Here is a 21,554-nt window from a genome sequence, read left to right as displayed (position 1 = left end):
CTACCTGCCAGCGCCATCTACCTGCCACTCGCCTGTGAGTTGTGTGCGGGAGGTGGTTGTAACAACTGCCAGCGCCATCTACCTGCCAGCGCCATCTACCTGCCACTCGCCTGTGAGTTGTGTGCGGAAGGTGGTTGTAACAACTGCCAGCGCCATCTACCTGCCAGCGCCATCTACCTGCCACTCGCCTGTGAGTTGTGTGCGGAAGGTGGTTGTAACAACTGCCAGCGACATCTACCTGCCAGCGCCATCTACCTGCCACTCGCCTGTGAGTTGTGTGCGGGAGGTGGTTGTAACAACTGCCAGCGCCATCTACCTGCCAGCGCCTGTGAGTTGTGTTCTTTAAGTTTCTCCTATGTATTGACTGATGAAGCCACTGTGTGGCGAAACGTTTCCTCAATAAAGATACCCAAGAGTTGCACATGTGTCTAATTTATCAACATGTCGGTTCTCTGAACCATTCATCTACAAACCTGTCAGACACTGCAACTTCTTGGGATCTTAATACTTAGGAATTCTTCGCTTGCCTAATTCTTGGGCACAACCTACTTCCACATTGAACAAATGTAACACCACCTATGACTGCTGCGCCTCTCCTGCCATACGGTTTATAAGCTGCTTCTCCGCTCATCTGCCGTATTCTACTCAAGATTGATGGACTGACCACATCGACTCAAGGTTGAGGGACTGATTACCTCATTCTCCTCCTGTTCTTCTAGTTTCTCCTATGTATGGACTGATGAAGCCACTGTGTGGCGAAACGTTTCCTCAATAAAGATACCCAAGAGTTGCACATGTGTCTAATTTATCAACATGTCGGTTCTCTGAACCATTCATCTACAAACGAGGTGGTTGTAACAACTGCCAGCGCCATCTACCTGCCACTCGCCTGTGAGTTGTGTGCGGGAGGTGGTTGTAACAACTGCCAGCGCCATCTACCTGCCACTCGCCTGTGAGTTGTGTGCGGGAGGTGGTTGTAACAACTGCCAGCGCCATCTACCTGCCAGCGCCATCTACCTGCCACTCGCATGTGAGTTGTGTGCGGGAGGTGGTTGTAACAACTTCCAGCGTCATCTACCTGCCAGCGCCACCAAGGCAGGGTGGCCCACCAAGGCAGGGTGGCCCACCAAGGCAGGGTGGCCCACCAAGGCAGGGTGGCCCGAAAAAGAAAAACTTTCACCATCATTCACTCCATCACTGTCTTGCCAGAAGGGTGCTTTACACTACAGTTTTTAAACTGCAACATTAACACCCCTCCTTCAGAGTGCAGGCACTGTACTTCCCATCTCCAGGACTCAAGTCCGGCCTGCCGGTTTCCCTGAACCCCTTCATAAATGTTACTTTGCTCACACTCCAACAGCACGTCAAGCATTAAAAACCATTTGTCTCCATTCACTATCAAACACGCTCACGCATGCCTGCTGGAAGTCCAAGCCCCTCGCACACAAAACCTCCTTTGCCCCCTCCCTCCAACCTTTCCTAGGCCGACCCCTACCCCGCCTTCCTTCCACTACAGACTGATACACTCTTGAAGTCATTCTGTTTCGCTTCATTCTCTCTACATGTCCGAACCACCTTAACTACCCTTCCTCAGCCCTCTGGACAACAGTTTTGGTAATCCCGCACCTCCTCCTAACTTCCAAACTACGAATTCTCTGCATTATATTCACACCACACATTGCCCTCAGACATGACATCTCCACTGTCTCCAGCCTTCTCCTCGCTGCAACATTCATCACCCATGCTTCACACCCATATAAGAGCATTGGTAAAACTATACTCTCATACATTCCCCTCTTTGCCTCCAAGGACAAAGTTTTTTGTTTCCACAGACTCCTAAGTGTACCACTCACTCTTTTTCCCTCATCAATTCTATGATTCACCTCATCTTTCATAGACCCATCTGCTGACACGTCCACTCCCAAATATCTGAATACATTCACCTCCTCCATACTCTCTCCCTCCAATCTGATATCCAATCTTTCATCACCTAATCTTTTTATCCTCATAACCTTACTCTTTCCTGTATTCACTTTTAATTTTCTTCTTTTGCATACCCTACCAAATTCATCCACCAACCTCTGCAACTTCTCTTCAGAATCTCCCAAGAGCACAGTGTCATCAGCAAAGAGCAACTGTGACAACTCCCACTTTATGTGTGATTCTTTATCTTTTAACTCCACGCCTCTTGCCAAGACCCTCGCATTTACTTCTCTTACAACCCCATCTATAAATATATTAAACAACCACGGTGACATCACACATCCTTGTCTAAGGCCTACTTTTACTGGGAAATAATCTCCCTCTTTCCTACATACTCTAACTTGAGCCTCACTATCCTCGTAAAAACTCTTCACTGCTTTCAGTAACCTACCTCCTACACCATACACCTGCAACATCTGCCACATTGCCCCCCTATCCACCCTGTCATACGCCTTTTCCAAATCCATAAATGCCACAAAAACCTCTTTAGCCTTATCAAAATACTGTTCACTTATATGTTTCACTGTAAACACCTGGTCCACACACCCCCTACCTTTGTCTGTGTAATTCAGGGGTCTCCAAACTTTCGTATATTTTACACACATTCGCGAGCCAAAGAAAAAATCAGTCTTACGAATAAATATAACTTGATGAGTAAGATTTATCTGAATCCTTTTTGTAATGATCATGATATGATTGAGAACAAAAGAGAAATGTGGCAATTACGAAGAAAACACTGAGAAATGATATACGAGTGAAAATGTCAAACGTAATCTTATACTCCGACAGCATAATCAATTACTGAACTGAAGATGAGAAAAGCTGACACAAGACTAATTTGCACAAAATTAATGTGAATGATGTAAGTCTTTTTTTATTTTCAAAATATTACTGAACTGAGGTTTCAGGTTTGAAGAGCCAGTTATAGAATGGTCTTCAAATGCTCATCAGATAGATTTGTGTGAAATTTGGATTTGACATATTTCAGTTTTGAAAATGTTGGTTCACAAAGGTACGTTGTGCCAAATACTGATACGAATCAATATCAGTAAATGAACCAAGTTAGAAACTTTCGTCTGTCCCTGAATGCCTTGACAAATTTGATTGTGAATAGATCACAAATCAAATTTGTTTCACCTTGTAACTTTAGATTCAATTGATTCGTATGGCTTGTCACGTCTGCAAAAAAAAAAAAAAATGCCAATTTCCAATGTGTTTGATAATTGTGGTTTGGGTCGGTTCTTCTCTGTGAGAAATGAATCAATTTTGTTTCTGAGCTGAAAGAACCGTGATAGAATATTTCCATAAATAAGCCATCGAACTGCTGTATAACCTAGCAAGTCAAACTCAGAATCAGCTTCTTCTAGAAAAATCACGGAACCGGTGATAATTAAACCCGTGAGATGGAATTCACTGTTGAAACAAAAGGTTTCAGAAGGCAAGACATACCCACATATTTTCCGCACCATACTTGCTTGCTGATGGATAACGCAATGCAGAATCATGGGTTTTTTGAGAATCTAAAATCCTCACAAGCTTATGTGATTTGTCCAACCAAACCTTTCTTTACCCCACACATGTTCTTGCCTCCATCAATAGTCACGCATTACTGTTTATTCCACTCCAGGTTATATTCCGATACAGTTCTTTGCAATTCTTTGAAGGTGTCTTCTCCGGTTCCTGTTACGTGCATAGAACGCACTGATTCTAATTCTTGTTGACATTAAATTCATTGTAGACGCAACGAGTTGTGATGTGTTACATCATCCGATTCATCAAGTGTGAGAGAATAAAACTAAAAAATTCGTATTTTGTCTGAAAATTGATGAAGGATATTGCTTCCTGTAGCCTCTCTAAGATCAACAGTATATGGCACAAGGCTTTGAACAGATTTGCGTTTTACTGGGTATAACTTTCCCCTCTGCTTCCATCATCAGTTCTTTGATCAGATCTCCATCGGTGAATGGCTTTCATCTTTTAGCTAACATATAAGCTACTTTGTAACAAACTCTTGTTAAATCTTTATTTTCAGCTCTCATCTGCGTAAAAAAAATCCTTGTTGGGAAAGCAACGTACGTTGAATTGATTCGTTTTATTCCGATCGTTGTGTTCCTGTGAACTGGGAATAGCTTGGTTTGTGTTTGGTGTCACAGTGCCGACGTACATTGTACCCTTCAAAACCGCAACAGTTTCGTGGAACACGACGCACGAGGCTTTACCACCTGCTTGTACAAAAAAAAAAAAACCACTTTACGCCCAATTCTTCATTAAACAGCGGCAATCACTCTTCACTGTTCTTTTCCTTTATCCTTCCATAAGTGAATGATGTATCTGAGAAATGACAAGATTAAAAGTAAAATTTGAACAAATTTTGACATAAAAATTGTTACAAACAACAAAATCCTTAACTTTAACTGACTGAAGTGACTGAAAATGAGGGTTTATTAGTTTTATTATTTATAAGAATTTCAAGTTGCTGCGGGCCGCATAAAATTTTGCGGCAGGCTGCATCTGGCCCGCGGTCCGCAGTTTGTAGACCCCTAGTGTAATTAAACAAAGCAAACAGTTTACAATTGTGGTAGCTGACATGTATAAACTAGAGATGTATCGGATGTGAACATTTAGATATCCGCGAATGAGGATGTGTACGAGGATGTCTTATGTTGCGGGTGCGGGTGTAAGAAATTGTTCGGATATTCTGTGGATGTTGATGCGGATGTAGGAAATTGTGCGGATGTTCCGCGGATACGGATGTGGATGCGGATATCTGATACATAACTAGAAATTACTTTATAGAATGTCTCTTCTCATGCAAATTATTCTGGGCATTTCTTATTTTTCTAGCTGTTGCTTGTCATGATTTGTGCAACCAGTGTTATTAACGTAATGTTAGATGATGTATTGATTACTCTCGTCTTATAAGTCTTTAGCATATCGAGTAACTGAACCACTGTTGTTTGTCTTCTGTCTCCCGTGTGTTACGACTGTGCTAGTGAGACCGCCAGACATTATCTGAGGTACATTGACTTTGGCAAAAAAAATCGTGAATTAGTTATCTCATAACTTTGCCTCCATCATTTATGGAAGGCTATGGTGTTATTTTTTACTCATTCGTCACAACTCCCAGATTCCATCTTATTTCAACGTTTCATATGATGGTTCTCCCAAGACTGAGTGTTCAATTTCATCACACTGTGTTGATTGCCGTGTGCCTCTCATTAGCTCTCATGTTCTTTATCTCATGGATGTCTGCTTTCACTTTACGGTGGTGACAATATTGTGCTCTTTCTGCGAATGAGTTATCAGGTAATCTTCGGTCACCATCGATCAGAGACGCTCGACAATGTTTGGGACAGACTCCAGCCAATTCTTGCTCTTAGCTTTATCTTCAGATTTTATGTTTTGCTTTTTTAATTGTTTTGATTCAGTTAGGAAATACTTCATTTTTGTGTTTTTAAGTAAACGGTATGAATTTTGTGCCATCTTTAATTCCCAACTCGCTTATATTTTATAGTTTTTATATTCTATTTCAGTCTTTAATTTTCCTTAGAATAATGATGAACTCTCCTAAATATTGAGGAGGATTTATAAACCTATTGACATTATGAATATTATTAGGTATCTCTGTCTTATTCATTCCAGAGAATACAAATCAAATGCTTGGGAATGACGAGGTGATCTGTATCGCAGGAAGATGTGCTTAGTGAACTTTCCATTCTTGCCTGAGATTGTGATTACATAAGAACATAAGAAAGGAGGAACACTGCAGCAGGCCTGTTGGCCCATACTAGGCAGATCCTTTACAATTCATCCCACTAACAAAACATTTGCCCACCCCAATTTTCAGTGCTACCCAACTGCATCTTCAGGTTAAGTTTGAGTTAGCGGAAACCAGAAGAGAGATACAATGGCTAAAAGAGATATTCAAGGATTATCCCTGCAACAAGGTTTGCTATTTCACCAAAACGCTCTAGTTTAGTGTAGAACTTTGTATTAAGACAAGAACCCCATGTGTTTTAATATCACCTTATACTACTGTACGCCAAGAAATGTTCAAAAGTTATCAAAAAATACTTTACAGAAATTCTTCTGACTATTACTTATCACAAAGTAACTTGAATACTGTCTAAAAAAATCCTGAATATTTCCTATTCCTAAATACCCTGAAAATTCCTTAATATCCTGAATATACTTGATCACACAATATGCTGAATGTTCCTGTATATTCCTTTCTAGCCTTAATATTCATTATCACTAGATATCCCAGGTATTTCTTGAAAATATCCTGAGTATTCCTGTCATATACTTATCTACCCTTCTTCATTGAGAGGAAGTTTAAACATCCTAAGTATTGTGATTGTGAATATCAAAATGGTATGCAATACCGACACGATAGTCTGAAACAGACTGTTTCAGACTATGGAACAGAACTTCTCCAGGCTGAAGGACTGACAACCTCAAATCTTCGGCTTCAAGGGTGATGGACTGATAACATCGTCTTTACATCTCAACTGCTCCTGCCTACTTTCTGTACTTGACTGAAGAAGCCTACTGTGTAGGTGAAACATTTCGGAATAAAGTTGCCTAACTGTTGCCTGTGTGTGTTACCTACTATTGTGATTGTAACCATTCGCCTGTAGTTCTAGATTTTCTAAAAAGCCTGATTTCTCTCTTGGCTTATCCTAGGCAACCTATATATGCAATCATAAATTTGTGTAACCATAACCCTGTACAACGTTTCCCGTGCCTTGGTAGGCAACACTCTCGTCTCACTCACTGAGTGTCCGTGGTTCGATCCCCGGAAAGGGTGGTAACATTTGGCATGTTTCCTTACACCTGCTGTCCAGTTCATCTAGCAAGCAAGTAGGTACCTGGGTGTTAGTCGACTAGCGTGTGTCGCATCCTGGGGGACATGATTTAAAGACCCCAGTGAAACAATCTGCTTGACTTGGTTCTTGCCAAAAAATATTCACTAATTAATAATCTTGAGGTTAATGATGAGCTTGGGGAAAGTGATCACTAATCACTTAGTTTCAATATATCATGGAATTACCCAGATAACTGCAATCAAATCTCATGGGACTGAAAAATTACCTGGGTGGGCTAAATTGGGATGTCCTGACTATGGGTCAGGTAGGTGATCTTGGTTGCCAATATGACGTTTTTCAGAGCATAGTTCTAGCTGCCCAGACAACTTTTATTCCGAGTAGGGAAATTAGATCTAACAAAAATGATCCTAAATGGATGAACAATAGATTAAAACATCCCATTGGTCAAAAGATAGGCAAATATAGGCGTATCAAAAGAGGGGATGGGCAGTTTAGAAATCAATATAGTCAATTAGAGAGAGAAATAAAGAAAAGAATAAGAAAAGCAAAACGGGATTATGAGGCTAAGGTCGCAAGGGATTCAAAGACTAACCCAAAAGGGTTCTTTCAGGTATACAGAAGTAAGATTAGGGACAAGATCACTGGCAGTGATAAGGATATGTGTGAAATTCTCAATACCTACTTCCTCTCAGCTTTCACTCAGGAAAATACTAGCGATATTCCTGAAATAATAGATTATGTAGAACAGGATGATAATGTTGATAAATTAGACACATGTGCAACTCTTGGGTATCTTTATTGAGGAAACGTTTCGCCACACAGTGGCTTCATCAGATTCTCCTTTGTATGGACTGATGAAGCCACTGTGTGGCGAAACGCTTCCTCAATAAAGACACCCAAGAGTTGCACATGTGTCTAATTTATCATAAACCCCTGTTTCGATCTTATGAGGCTGCTCTTATTGCTACCCGGCGTCGTAAGAATCAGCTTCGCTTCCTACGTGACTGTCTTGCTGAACAAGTTCTGCCACCTTCCTTCTCCCACTTCCTGAAAACCAACCCACTGGGCACTCCCTTTCCTGATCATGCCCGTCTCCTACTTCAACAGCTCATTCTTTCTACTAAATCACAGGTTGAAGATGCCTTCTTTACTTTCCGTCAACGTCAACGTGCTCTCTTTGCGGCTCTACCACAGGATCTCTGTAACCTTCTCTCTACCATTGCCTTTGACACTGCTCGCCTGAATACACAAATTCATTCTTCCATACTACAGAATAAACTTCAACGTCTCATCTCAGCCCTTGGTCTAAATTCTCCCTCACTGACTGTGTTACTAACCTGTCTTCTGTCTCACTCTCTCAATATGAGCTTGAACTTCTCGGTTTTGGCCTTTCCTTTGCCACTTCGCCTACTCCTCGCGCTGGTATTTCCCTGATTAGCTCTTTTGATTCCTTTTGTCAATCTCGCTTCCGCAATCTTCCTGACTTGTCCACTTTTCGTGGCGCTCTCCTTCCTGCTCTTGTTAGTCTGTTTTCTAAGAATCACCACCTTCCACGCCGTTACCAACTTGCCCTTTCTTCTCTTAAATCCAACACTAACATTGTCATACTATCTTCTGACAAAGGTAATTCAGTAGTTATCCTTGATCGCGAGGATTACCTCCGTAAAGCTGATGTCTTGCTCTCTGACTCACGTACCTACACTCCTCTCGTTTCCAACCCTCTTGATCGCATCAAGAGAACTTTCAACAAAAAACTAAGGACTCTCTCCGACCTCTGTCCTCATGACTTTGACCTTGTTCAACGCTTTCGTGTCATCTGTCCCTCTCTTCCCTATTTCTATGGCCTTCCCAAAACTCATAAACCTGATATTCCTCTTCGTCCTATCATATCCTCTAGAGGTTCTGTCTCTTATTCTCTTGCTTCTTGGCTGGCCAAAACCCTCACTCCCTTTCTTGGTACTTTTTCTCCTGCCCACCTCCGTCACTCTCAAGACTTCATTGAACGGGTTCGCTCTCTCCCAACCTGCAAGATGCTTAGTCTTGACGTTGAGTCCCTCTTCACCAATGTCCCTCTTGATGATGTCCTTGATTTCCTTAGAGAGAAGGCTCGTGTAGGGGTTCTTCATCTCCCTATACCTAAGCGGTGATATCCAAATTAATCCAGGACCTCAAACTATTGTGCAGAGGCAAAACAGACAGATAAATGACGGCGATAATGACGGTCTAGTAGGTAGGAATGATAACCTTAACTACATATGTAATGCATACATAGGTCAATGTGAGACAATACAGCCATTATTATCTCAAACACTACCAAACAGGTGCATACACTGTACTAAAGTACGCATGAAAAACAGAAAAGGCACCTTATGTAAAATGTGTAAGGGGTGGGTGCGTGATGGATGTATGTACAATTATAGCAACGGTGCCAGAATTCATTTTGTGTGTAACAAATGCACTTTGGCACAGTTACCCTTTAGCAGTGATGACATTGATTTACCTAATTTTAATACAAATGACCCATTGCCATATATTGATGATTATGATTGTTTTATGAAAACAGGCCTTCACTTTATTCATGTCAATGCAAGATCACTTCTTCCTAAATTGGCAGAGATTAGGATTCTAGCTAACAAAATTAGGGCGGCAGTTATAACCATCTCTGAATCTTGGTTGGATGATACGGTGACTGACGACGAGGTCAAAATAGATGGTTACAATATAAAACGCTTAGATAGGAACAGAAAGGGTGGTGGAGTATGTGCCTACATTAGAAATGACTTAGCTTACAACCCAAGACCTGATTTAAATAACAATAAACTGGAGATTCTATGGTTTGAAGTGCTGCTTCCTAAGACCAAACCCATCTTAGTAGGAACTAGTTACCGCCCTCCTACCCAGGACCAGTTCTTAGAAGACTTTTCCAAATAAAAATGAGGTCAACTAGAAACTACAGTAAAGAAACACTGGTAAATATGCTACACAATTGTGACTGGACAGAGATAACAAGTTGCACGGACGTAAACGATGCCTGGGAAAAATTCAAAACAATGTTCACTACCATCCTTGATAATATTGCACCAGTTAAAGAGGTTAGGATTAAACGAAGAACTGAACCCTGGATGACTACTGAGATATTAGATAATATGAAATTCAGAGACCAGCTGTTAAAAAGATTTAAAGCAAACAGACAGGATACTGCAGCACTAAATGAATTCCAAAGGTGAGGAACAGAGTACAGAGACTTATAAAAGGAGCAAAGACAAGGCACTATTGCTCAAAAACTGAAGAGTACAAGAATAACCCCAGAAAGCTCTGACAACAACTACAACAGTTGGGATATAGCCATAAACAAGTAGATAGATCTAACATAGTACTAAATATCGATAACGAGGTATACCACGAAACAACTGAAGTGGCAAATTGTTTTAATTCCTACTACACAACTGTCGCATCAACACTAGTAAGTAAACTACCAGCTGCATCAAATACCTTTAACACAGACTCTGATAAGTTTCAAACATACTATACCAATAAAGGGGTAACCCCAAACAGCTGTCAACTAGTAAGTGTATCTCATGACTTTATTCAAAAAGAACTAAGCAGGTTAAACCCAACTAAGCGCACAGGCCCTAATAACATCCCGTCTAAGTTCCTAAAAGATGGAGCCACTGAATTGCCATCCCCTATTGCTCACATAATAAATTTATCCATCACCACTAATACCATACCAGAGGGGTTCAAGGAGGCCAGAGTTACTACTATCTTCAAGAAAAATAGTAGGTCTGATGTCAGTAACTATAGACCTGTTAGTATACTCAGTGTAATATCCAAAATTTAGAGAGGGCGGTGTACTGTCAAGTAGTTAGGTATCTTAATGACAACAACATTCTCCATAGTTACCAGTCAGGCTTTAGGAGCTCTTACTCAACCGACACCTCCCTAATTAATCTGATGGATTACATGAAAACTGAAATGTCGATAGGAAACCTCATAGGAATGGTAACCTAAGACTTGCAAAAGGCCTTCGATACTGTCAACCACAATATATTATCTAAGAAACTTCAAGCAATCGGCATAGGTTCCGTAGACTGGTTTAAGTCCTATATTAACAGGAAACAAATTATAATTAACAGAATCAGAACCCCTGCCGACAGCATGTGGAGTTACCAAAGGTGGTATTCTGGGTCCCTATTATTCCTGTTATGTAAACGACATACCCATCAGTGTCAAGTGCAAACTCCTACTGTATGCAGATGACAGTGCTCTGTTAGTGTCAAGTAAAGACCCACAAGATATAGCTAATGTAATAACACTGGAAATGGAGTCCTGCAGCAAATAGCTAGTAGACAGCAAACTATCGTTACACCTCGGGAAAACGGAAGCTATACTCTGGCACCAAACATAAACTGAGAAGGCCAAATAATTTTAATGTCCGATGTAATGGGGAACCCATCACTTCAGTTTCCTCAGTAAAATATCTGCGAATCCTCTTTTATACATGCATGTCATGAGAATTGATAGGGAACACAGAAGTTCCTCTACAGACAAGCACAGTGTCTGACTATTGAGGCTCACACTTGCTAATCTTTACATGGAATACTTCGAGACTGTTCTTCTTCCTACCCTCGATGTGCAACCTGGCTCCGCTATGTGGATGACATCTTTGCTCTGTGGCCTCATGACTCCAGTCTCTTCCAACCTTTTCTTGAAGCTCTTAATAATCTTGCCCCTTCCATTAAGTTTAAAGCTGAATGGGAATCTAATTCCTTGCTTCCTTTCCTTGATGTCCATGTCCACCGCTCAGATACAGGTTTTTCCTTTTCCGTTTACCGAAAACCTATGCACAGTGGCATGTACATTCACTACTTTTCCTATCATGCTTCCCCTGTCAAGAAAAGTGTTCTTATCTCCCTCTTTCTCCGTGCCCTCCGCATCTGTGATCCTCAGTTCCTTCCAGCAGAAATTTCCACTCTTCATAATTCGTTTTCCCGTCTTGGCTACCCTTCCCATTTCATAGACTCTGCCCTCTCACGTGCTAAACGCAATTTCTTCTCTCCCAAACTCTCTACTCCTGGGAACTCTTCTATCCTCTGCCTTCCCTACATTTCCGGTCTTTCTAATCTCAACAATTCTCTCCGTCCCTTAGACATCAAGCTTACCTTCCGCCAGACTAACACTCTTCGCACTAATCTCGTTCATACCTCTCCTCCCTCTACAGATGTTCCTGGTGTCTACTCTATTTCTTGCTCCTCCTGTCCTCTTCAATACTTCGGAGAAACTGGTCGATCTCTTTCTGACAGACTTAGGGAGCACAAAAATAGTGTTAGGCTTGCCGACACTAACAATGCTCTTTTCTGTCACGTCAGAGATCATAGCCATCCTATTGACTGGTCTTCTGCTAAAACTGTCTTCCCTACTTCCAACTCGAACAGTCGCCGTCTTGTTGAATCCTCTCTAATACACAACTTTCCTTGTATGAATCTTAGCCCTGGCTTCGTCTCTGTAGATGCCTTCCTCTCCCACTACATTGTAAAATGCTCCAAACTTCAGAACACCCGTGACTTAACCTGACTCCTCATTTTTTCTTTTTCATTTTCTTCTTCTTCCTCTTCCCCTTTCCTCTTTCCTTTTCTCCTCTGGGTTGTCTTTCTCTCTTCTGTCTCGTGTTTCTGTTCCTTCTTCATTTATTTCACCACTTCCCCTTTCACGCACCTTTGTGCGCTTGCTTTCCCTCTGTGGGCACCTAGCTCTCTTACAGTGCTCCCCTTCCTTTGCATTTGACTGGCTCGTCCTCCTTATTTCCCACTTCTACCACTACCACTACTACTACCTCTTCTTCTTCTACTACTACAACTACTGATGAAGTTAAGACACATGTGCGGCGTCTGGTTGTCTTGGTTGTGGACGTTTCGCCATCCAGTGGCTGGCTGGATGGCCAAACGTCTGTGATGGGGATGCCCGAGTGTTGCGCATGTGTCTTAATTTCATCTTGTCGGTATTCATTGGACACACAGCTCCATCGACGAACGATCTCGCCTCTCTAATTACCCCGTGTTGAGTGTGACTATCCTCAGAGTGGTGGTTACTAAACCTTCGTCTTCACCTTCAGGATTGGTGCGTCGGTGGTTGCCTACCCAAGGGCAGGAAGCCTCCCTCTGCACTCCTGTTGCTATCTGTAGCCTCCACGCTCCAGACTGTACGTGTAGTCTACACGCTATACAGCCAGTGTTGCCTCTCCTCGCCGTTGTCTGAAGTCTCCACGCCTCAGCCTGTATGTGAAGTCTGCTCGCCATTCAGCTAGTGTTGGCTCTCCTCATCGCTCACAGCCAGAGTTGTTCTCTTCACCGAGTGGTGGTTACTGGACCTTCGTCTTCACCATCAGGATTGGTGCGTCGGTGGCTGCCTACCCAAGGGCAGGAAGCCTCCCTCTGCACTCCTGTTGCTGTCTGAAGTCTCCACGCCTCAGCCTGTATGTGAAGTCTGCTCGCCATTCAGCTAGTGTTGGCTCTCCTCATCGCTCACAGCCAGAGTTGCTCTCTTCACCGAGTGGTGGTTACTGGACCTTCGTCTTCACCATCAGGATTGGTGCGTCGGTGGCTGCCTACCCAAGGGCAGGAAGCTTCCCTCTGCACTCCTGTTGCTGTCTGAAGTCTCCACGCCTCAGCCTGTACGTGTGGTCTGCACGCCTTACAGCCAGTTCAGGGCATACAGTGCTCCATCAAGCTACAGCTCACCTCCTCAGTGTCCTGTGCCTCCAGAGACGGACTCCACAAGAAACTTTAAAGTTATAACCAGGCAAGTACGTGTGTCTACTTCACACGTACTTGCCTAGCCAATTTTTCTCACAGGATTGGCCCCCACATCTAATTTACGATGCCTGCAATGCCTTCCACCTCCTTTCCCCTTACCACTCCTCTACTGCCAACACCTGCCTCTACTCTGTCTACTCCTGCTTCTAAGGCCTACCCTGCCCCCACCTCTTCCAAGCCCAATTCTTTCTCGCTTAACCTCAAATACTCTAAATCTGATCATGCCACTATCTGTCCTGGAAATTTACTGTACCAGATCACTGGCGCTCCTCAGTATAAAGTCTTTAAAACCAACTCTGGATTCAAACTACTTCTTGACAGACATTCTTACGAAACGTACACCTCAACCGAGACCAGACAAAAACTTCTCAATGCAGGCTTCACTATTATTTGGACTCCTGAGCACCGCGCCAAATGCACAGTGATCGCAAAACACGTAGACTATTCTCTCCTGACTGCCTATGACACAGACAAAGAAGACTTAATCAAAGACATTAGTACTAAGAACAAAGTCTCTGTTGACGATATTTATAGACCTGAAAACTCTACCATCCTCAAAATACGCTGTTCAACTCCTTCTGACGCCTCTACACTCTTCAATCAAGGAATCCTTGCCAAGACCATCCGCATTCCTCCAAACTCCCTCTTTACTCCAAACTTTCACCCCATCACACAATGTCTGAAATGCTACAAATTCGGCCACGACAAAATCTCATGCACTTCCACACAAACCTGCTCCAGATGTTCAGCAACTGGCCACTTCTGGAACACTTGCAACCTCCCCCTAAAATGTTCTAACTGCGGTGGGTCACACACTGCAGTTGCAAATTCCTGCCCTACTAGAAAAGACATTCTCTCCACCCTCAGAGAAAGCCAACCTCCCTCCCTCCCCAACCCCTTCCCTGCACCTCCCCCTCCTACAATACCTTCCACCCCTACCCCCAATGCCTGGGTTACCCCACGCACTTGGTCTACCCCTCCTACTCTACACACTTCAAACACCAACACACAGACTACAATCACCTCTCCTTCTACACCTACACCCACACTAGACTACAAAACTAACTGCCAACTCGCCACTGCTGCCCACTCTGCGATGGTAATCTCTCAAGCCTACCAATCAGACTACTCACATGTCCTTAACCTAATCTTGTCCGCTAACAATCTTCCCTCTTTAATTATCCCTCCTTCCTGCTTCTCTTCTAAGCCCCCTACAACCTCTACCTCCTCCCTCTCTCCCACCCCCCCACTTCCTACACCCACCAGCTCTCCTCCCCCTCTACCCCTCTTCACTACTTCCACCCCTCCCACCAACACCCCTACTGCTGCTGCTACGACCACCCCTCCCCCGACCTCCTTACCCACTTCCTCATCCCCAACCAAAGCTTCCGCTTCCTTACCCAGTACCATAGCTTCCACTTCCTCATCCCCTACCAAAGCTTCCACTTCCTCTGCATCTACCTTCGCCCACTCCTCCACCACAACCAAAACTTCATCCAGGTCCAACTCCACCTCCTCCAGACAAAATCCACTCAAACCCAAACCTGCCCCAACTTCTGACAGACATACAAAAGAACATAAAAACAGATCCATCTCTTCCTCCCCCTCCAGGAAACGGGTCCGTAACACCTACAAACTCGCATCCACTGATGGCACCACTATCACGGGTTTTAATCCAAACTCCTCCGACATTAACTTTGCTATGACGAAACCATTAAATCATGTTTAAAGTGATTCAGTTCAACGTACGTTCTTACTTTACTATTAGACACCTACTGGCCGAGCTCCTTGAAGCAGAGAGACCAGATATTGTTTTGCTAAACAGTACCTGCCTCAAAGCCCCTCAACGTATCCGCCATTATGGTTATACTGCACTACAGTCCCCCTATGATCCCCACGATGGGGTTGCCATCCTTGTCAAATCCAACATAAAACACGAATCTCTCCCAATCCCTTTTATTCACCAACACTGTCTTGCAGTCAGAATACACACCCACCTTGGCCCCTTTATCTTTTTCACCACCTATGCTCGCCCAAACACTATTCTCAACATACACGACCTTTCCTTAGTCTTCAACTACACCAACACACCAACATACCTACTAGCTGACATGAATGCCAAACACACCGCCTTTCATCACACCAGTAACAACCAACTTGGTCACCAATTACTCAACTTCACTAACCATAAACACCTAATTCATCTCGGCCCAGACTTCAATACCTTCTTCAATCACACGGGCCAAGGCAAACCAGACATCATTCTGGCAAACCGAGCCAGTTCTCTATTTCAACACTACATCTCACCTGGCCCTATTACAGGCTCTGATCACATCCCAGTCATCTTGCACATCTCCTCCAACCCTATCCTCATTCCAACCACACCTTCCTTCTCCTACAAGAACGCTGACTGGGATGCTTTCAAACAACACATAGACAATATTAACCTCACCTATGACTATAACAACAAACCTATCTCTGACATCGATACTCAACTTGATCTCATCCAGGACACCATTACACAAGCAGCCAACAACGCAATACCAAAGAAAACTCACACCACTCGTTATTCCTTCAAACCGTCACTCAGAACAAGAAGACTAATTATCTGCTACCACAACCGCTTCCTCTACAACACACACAGATTTAATCAAGTTCGATTAGATCTCACTTACCTTAGAAACAACATTCTACACAGTCTAGACCAAGACCACAACAATCACTGGTCACAACTCATACAACAAGCTGACAAACAGCGTATTAAAAACACTAAAGCCTTCTGGAACTTTATCAAAAAAATAAGAGGCACTACTCCCACCAACAAATTCAAACACATCACCCACAACAACACACACATCTCAGACCCGCAGGCTGCTACCAACATCTTCAAACACATCTGGGAGAACATCTTCCACCCTCACCGACCTCACCCTAACGTTATTCAACACATTCAGAACATAGAACATTGGAACACTGCACACACACAAGATACAACACCAGATAGCCACATTCATCTAGACTCTCTTACCTCCTCCCAAGAACTCGACACTCCTTTCACCAACACAGACATTAAAACTCTCCTCAGACACCTTCCTCCCAAGGCTCCTGGCGCCTCTGGCCTAAACCATATTATCCTAAAACACCTTCCTGACTCTATCATTACTGCCTACACAAACCTCCTCAATGCCTCCCTTGCCTCTGGATACTTCCCTTCCCTCTTCAAAGCTGCTACTGCTATCCTCCTTCCTAAACCCAAAAAAGACCACTCTGATCCTAGAAATTATCGCCCTATCAGCCTCCTCGAAACTTTAGGTAAACTCTTTGAAAAACTCATCAACCATCGCCTTCGCAGATACCTGGAACACAACTCTCTACTTTCTGATGGTCAGTTTGGCTTCAGAACACACAGATCCACACAAGATGCCATTAACATCATTCTCAACTACATCCACATAAACACAGAACAAAGAAACAGGACAGCCCTGGTTGCAAAAGACGTTGAAAAAGCTTTTGACACTGTCTGGCACCAAGGGCTCAAGTACAAACTCTGCACTAACTTTAACCTGCCTCTCACTACTCGTAAACTCCTCTGCAACTTCCTAGACGGCCGTACCATGAGAATCAAATTCCAAGGCTGTTACTCTGACTACTTCACACTAAATGCTGGAGTACCCCAGGGATCTGTCCTCTCCCCTACCCTCTACATTTTATACACTAACGACATTCCAACACCTGTATACCAAAACTCCATCACACTAGCCTATGCAGACGACATTACACAACTTATCACTCATGCCAATATAGATACACTCACACACAAAACACAAAATGAGGTCGACAGGATAGCCATCTGGGAACAAAAATGGAGGATCAAAACCAATGCAGCTAAATCCAGCATTACATATTTTAACTACAGAAAACGTGATCCTCCATTACCTGTCGAGCTCAGAACAGCTGACACCCGCACTTACATCCCCATGACACAATCTGTCACTGTCCTTGGCGTTAATCTTGACTACCTTCTACGCTTACACGGACACATTCACTCAAGGCATGCAATAGCTAGTAAGGCCCTTGCGGGCCTCTACAAGCTGAAACATGCCTCTCAACGCACCAAACTACACCTCTACAAATCCCTTATACGTCCTCTGATAACTTACTCTCCTCTAGCCCTCTCTCTTGCAGCAAAAACAAACTTACTTAAACTGCAGCGTGTCCAGAACAAGGCGCTGCGCTGGGTGCTTGATGTCAGATGGGAGGACTTCGCCACATGCGAGTCTCTACATGCCCAGTTAGACATCCCTGCGCTGAATCTGTACTGGAAGACGCTCAGTGACAGACAGATTGACAAACTCGTGACACGACATGACTACTGGACCTCTCTCCTTGACGAAGACATTCGCAGACCCACAAACCAACACAACCTTTTCTACTCCTTGCATGATCCTGCTCCTAACCCTATTTACAAATAACCTTGGATTCTCCGAGAGGTACCTTCTATGACAGGTACCATTCTCTGATCCACGTTCGCCTTACCCTTTGGGTTAAGACATGGCTCAGTTCTACACTCCTCTCTAGCTCTAAACGTCGCATGTCCCTTCCTTCCCGCTCACCCCACCGGAGTCCCAACAGAAGAGCCTGAATTTCTCTTCTCAATATCTGTCCCACGATCGCCTCGCTGCTGGGTTAAGCCCTGGCTCTATTTCTACGACTAAGAACACTCCTCTCCAGCACTGTTCTTCGTCTGTCCCGTCTTCCCCGCTCATCCCATTTGGGATCTTACCTGAACTTTCGTTCGTTCGCTCGTTTGATAATAGAGTTGTGGATGAGTGGAACAAACTCCCGAGTACTGACATAGAAGCTAAGACGTTGTATAGTTTTAAAAATAGGTTAGATAACTCGATAAATACATGAGTGGGTGTGAGTTGGACCTGACTAGCTGGTGCTACTGGGTCAGATGCCGTGCTCCTTCCTTAAGTGGAGGTAACCTGACTGGGTGGGCCATTGGTCTAAGCCGGGGGGTGCTAATATCACTCACAGAATCCCTGTAAACCGAACCAAAGAAAATAAGAAGTAACAGGGGTGGGGAAAATTACGATAATTTTTCTATAATTAAAATGTAATAATTGGTAGGGATAATAATATTTATATAATAATTCAGGTGTGTAATAATAATGTGACTTTCAAAAGGTTATAAGTCGCAGGGAATTAACATATTCAATATATTTATATAATGTAACAAGTTATTTAAGACAAGTGGAATTATTGTAATATTGTAGGAATTAATATTCTTATGAGGAAAATGTATCACACCCATAACTATAACTAAATTTGAATAAACATTTGTGTACAAAAACAGGACGAAGGAAAAAAAAAAGATGGACAAACAAGGTGAGGTCGGACCGGCGAGGACCGGCGAGGACCAGCGAGGACCGGCGAGGAACGGCGAGGACCGGCGAGGACCAGCGAGGACCGGCGAGGACCAGCGAGGACCGGCGAGGACCGGCGAGGACCAGCGAGGACCGGCGAAAACCGGCGAGGACCAGCGAGGACCGGCGAGTTCACGAATGTTTCTCTAATTAATAGTGACCGATAGAAATATCGGCGAATTTTGTACTGAAAGATAAGTGAAGAGGAAATGTATCTGGGAGGCTCCACATACATAAGGAAATTGCAGAAATAATAATGGTATTAATTAAACGTGATAAAGTATAGAATTGGCGACATGTCTATTATGGTGTGTATCTCCAATAATTTAGGTTCGCCTCACAGTGTGTATTACAAACCACAACAAATAAAGTTGCATGATATTAGCTAATTTTCTTGTAATCTTTGCTGGAGGAGCGTTAGGATGTACCACCAGTGTAACAAATTGGTTTCTTAGTTTTTATCTATGAAATAATTTGATTAATAATTATAATCCACTAGTCATAGCAAAATACTTAAATAAGTCATGTCCATTTAAATTCACAATCATACAGTCAACTTAATAGTCAGTTTTACTGGTGTAAATATTCACAATAAATATACAAGAACCATATGTTCTTAATCCAGGGTCTCGGAGCTAGTTGGGGAGTTGAGACGGTGGACATTAAAGGAGGGACATTGCAGCCCCAGTGTCCCTCAAGTCCCACAAGCCTCCATGATACGTCAACTTCAGTAAGTTACAATTTGTTTATGTCATGAGTTCTCCCACGAATGTAGGTGGAATATTAATTTCGAGATTGTGTTTTTGTGAAAATCCCCCACACAGGGCACACTTCTCAACATACAACTGCTTAAGGCATGTGATAAACTTTTCAGAATTCTCTGTGAATGACGATACAGACAGGCGGGATACACTTTATGTCGAGCAAAACGTGCATGACAAGTGATAAGAACTTGGGTCTAACGCAAATGAGTCATCACGAAGACCCGTTTCATGAAGATTATAATGGACTCCTAAGCTGCTCTAATCGAGCACTGGTGTTAGGCTAATCTGATTTCCACTAGTTTAACTGTCTGTCCAACGTATGAGAGAGAGCACAGAGTGCAAGGGACTTTGTAAACACCGTTAAGTCTGTTGGACATTGCATTCTTAATCATCTCTTGTTGCACTGTCCCAATGTTCATGAAGACAATATTTATATTAAACTTTTTTGGTGCATCACACAAGCTGGTTGGGTTCTTATTGAAAGGCAAAACCACCACATTTTTCCTGGAAGGTATTTCCCAAGGTTCAGTTCTTTAGAAAATCTTCTTAGCTGACAATAACGAATTCTCAACAAAATCGCAGACACTTTTTTTTTTTTTTTTTTTTTTTTTTTTTTTTTTTTTTGCTATTTTAAACCTCTTACTAATTATATCCTCCAAGTACTCTGGGGCTACAAAAACTGAAAACTCTCAAGAACTTGTAAGGAAAACACTCCTTTTAACCCTAGATAGTGAATGTATGACAACACACTTGTCATCATGATAGATTGTAACATCTAAGGCCGTTTGTTATCTACGTTGGGCCTAGTTGTGAACTTAAATGAGGGTACTAAACAAGTGAGTCCAGGTAGGAACTCATAAATATTGGAATCTCTAAGCCACAGACATGAACATTGTCTATATATCTAAACCCATAAACTCTACTTGGGATATGTAAGGAGTTTTGTCTCACAGAATTCACAGATTGCTGAGTAAGGGACTGATGGGATTTCCTTAGACCATGCCTTCGTTGTAAGCCTAATAATTATCTTCAAATACAAACTTCCAGTTCATAACACACAATTAAATAAGTTCAATAATTATGCTCATGGGGTAGGTCATAGGGAAGTTGTTTAGTTCCTCTTCAAGAAATTTTAGCAAATCAGGGACCGGGACTCTGGTGAACACATCTGTGGCGTCAAAACTCTCTAAAGTTTATTGAAACATTTAAATTCTGTAAGGTCCACGTTATTTTTAACATGTGCATCCGACATCCTTCCCACCAAGGAAGTTTAGTTATCTAACCATATAGATAGATTATATTCGGCCAAGCCAGTTTAATTATAACAGGGCTAACCAGGGTTCATAGTTTGTGTCTTGATCAATTCATAAATATTCGGAAGCGTTGCAGACCAGGCTGACAAATAATTTTCATTAATTAATTTTTTTAGACGTTTATTGAAGTGACAATTAACCTGGTCGAGAGGGTTCTTAGTGAGCGGCTCGTACGGGCGTACGCTTCATTGTCACCCAGTAAATGGTTCATATTTTAATAGTTATAATAATTATAATTACAGTAATATAATTATATATAATTATTATAATAATTATTATTCAGATAATTATCTGAATGCTAAGCCTTACCTAAAAAAAAACGAACGACATACAGTAGATTTATCTGCTCACGTGAGAATCAAAGTCTGACCGTTAAAAAGTTATTTTTATATTTTGATAAATCGAAATGGGAAGTAGGGGAAAC

The 21,554-nt window shown here is 42.6% G+C and overlaps 1 protein-coding gene and 1 long non-coding RNA gene across 3 annotated transcripts in view; one reads left to right on the top strand and one right to left on the bottom strand.

Moving 5' to 3' along the window:
• Positions 1-21,554, bottom strand: part of LOC128699670 (uncharacterized) — a 282,611-nt gene that overhangs the window by 164,495 nt on the left and 96,562 nt on the right. The gene's annotated exons all lie outside the window — the stretch shown is intronic.
• On the top strand, positions 7,722-12,272 carry LOC138854706 (uncharacterized; the record flags this gene model as incomplete). Its single annotated transcript, XM_070099465.1, is given in 4 exon segments — positions 7,722-8,100; positions 8,103-8,921; positions 10,949-11,092; positions 11,422-12,272. Coding segments are annotated over 4 exon segments (2,193 nt in total), but the record flags the coding sequence as incomplete, so codon positions are not given.

The sequence above is a fragment of the Cherax quadricarinatus genome, chromosome 67 (genome assembly GCF_038502225.1).
Source record: "Cherax quadricarinatus isolate ZL_2023a chromosome 67, ASM3850222v1, whole genome shotgun sequence".
Lineage (NCBI taxonomy): Eukaryota > Metazoa > Arthropoda > Malacostraca > Decapoda > Parastacidae > Cherax > Cherax quadricarinatus.
The sequence above is the reverse complement of the archived record's forward strand: the minus strand, read 5'-3'. Positions and strand labels throughout refer to the sequence as shown.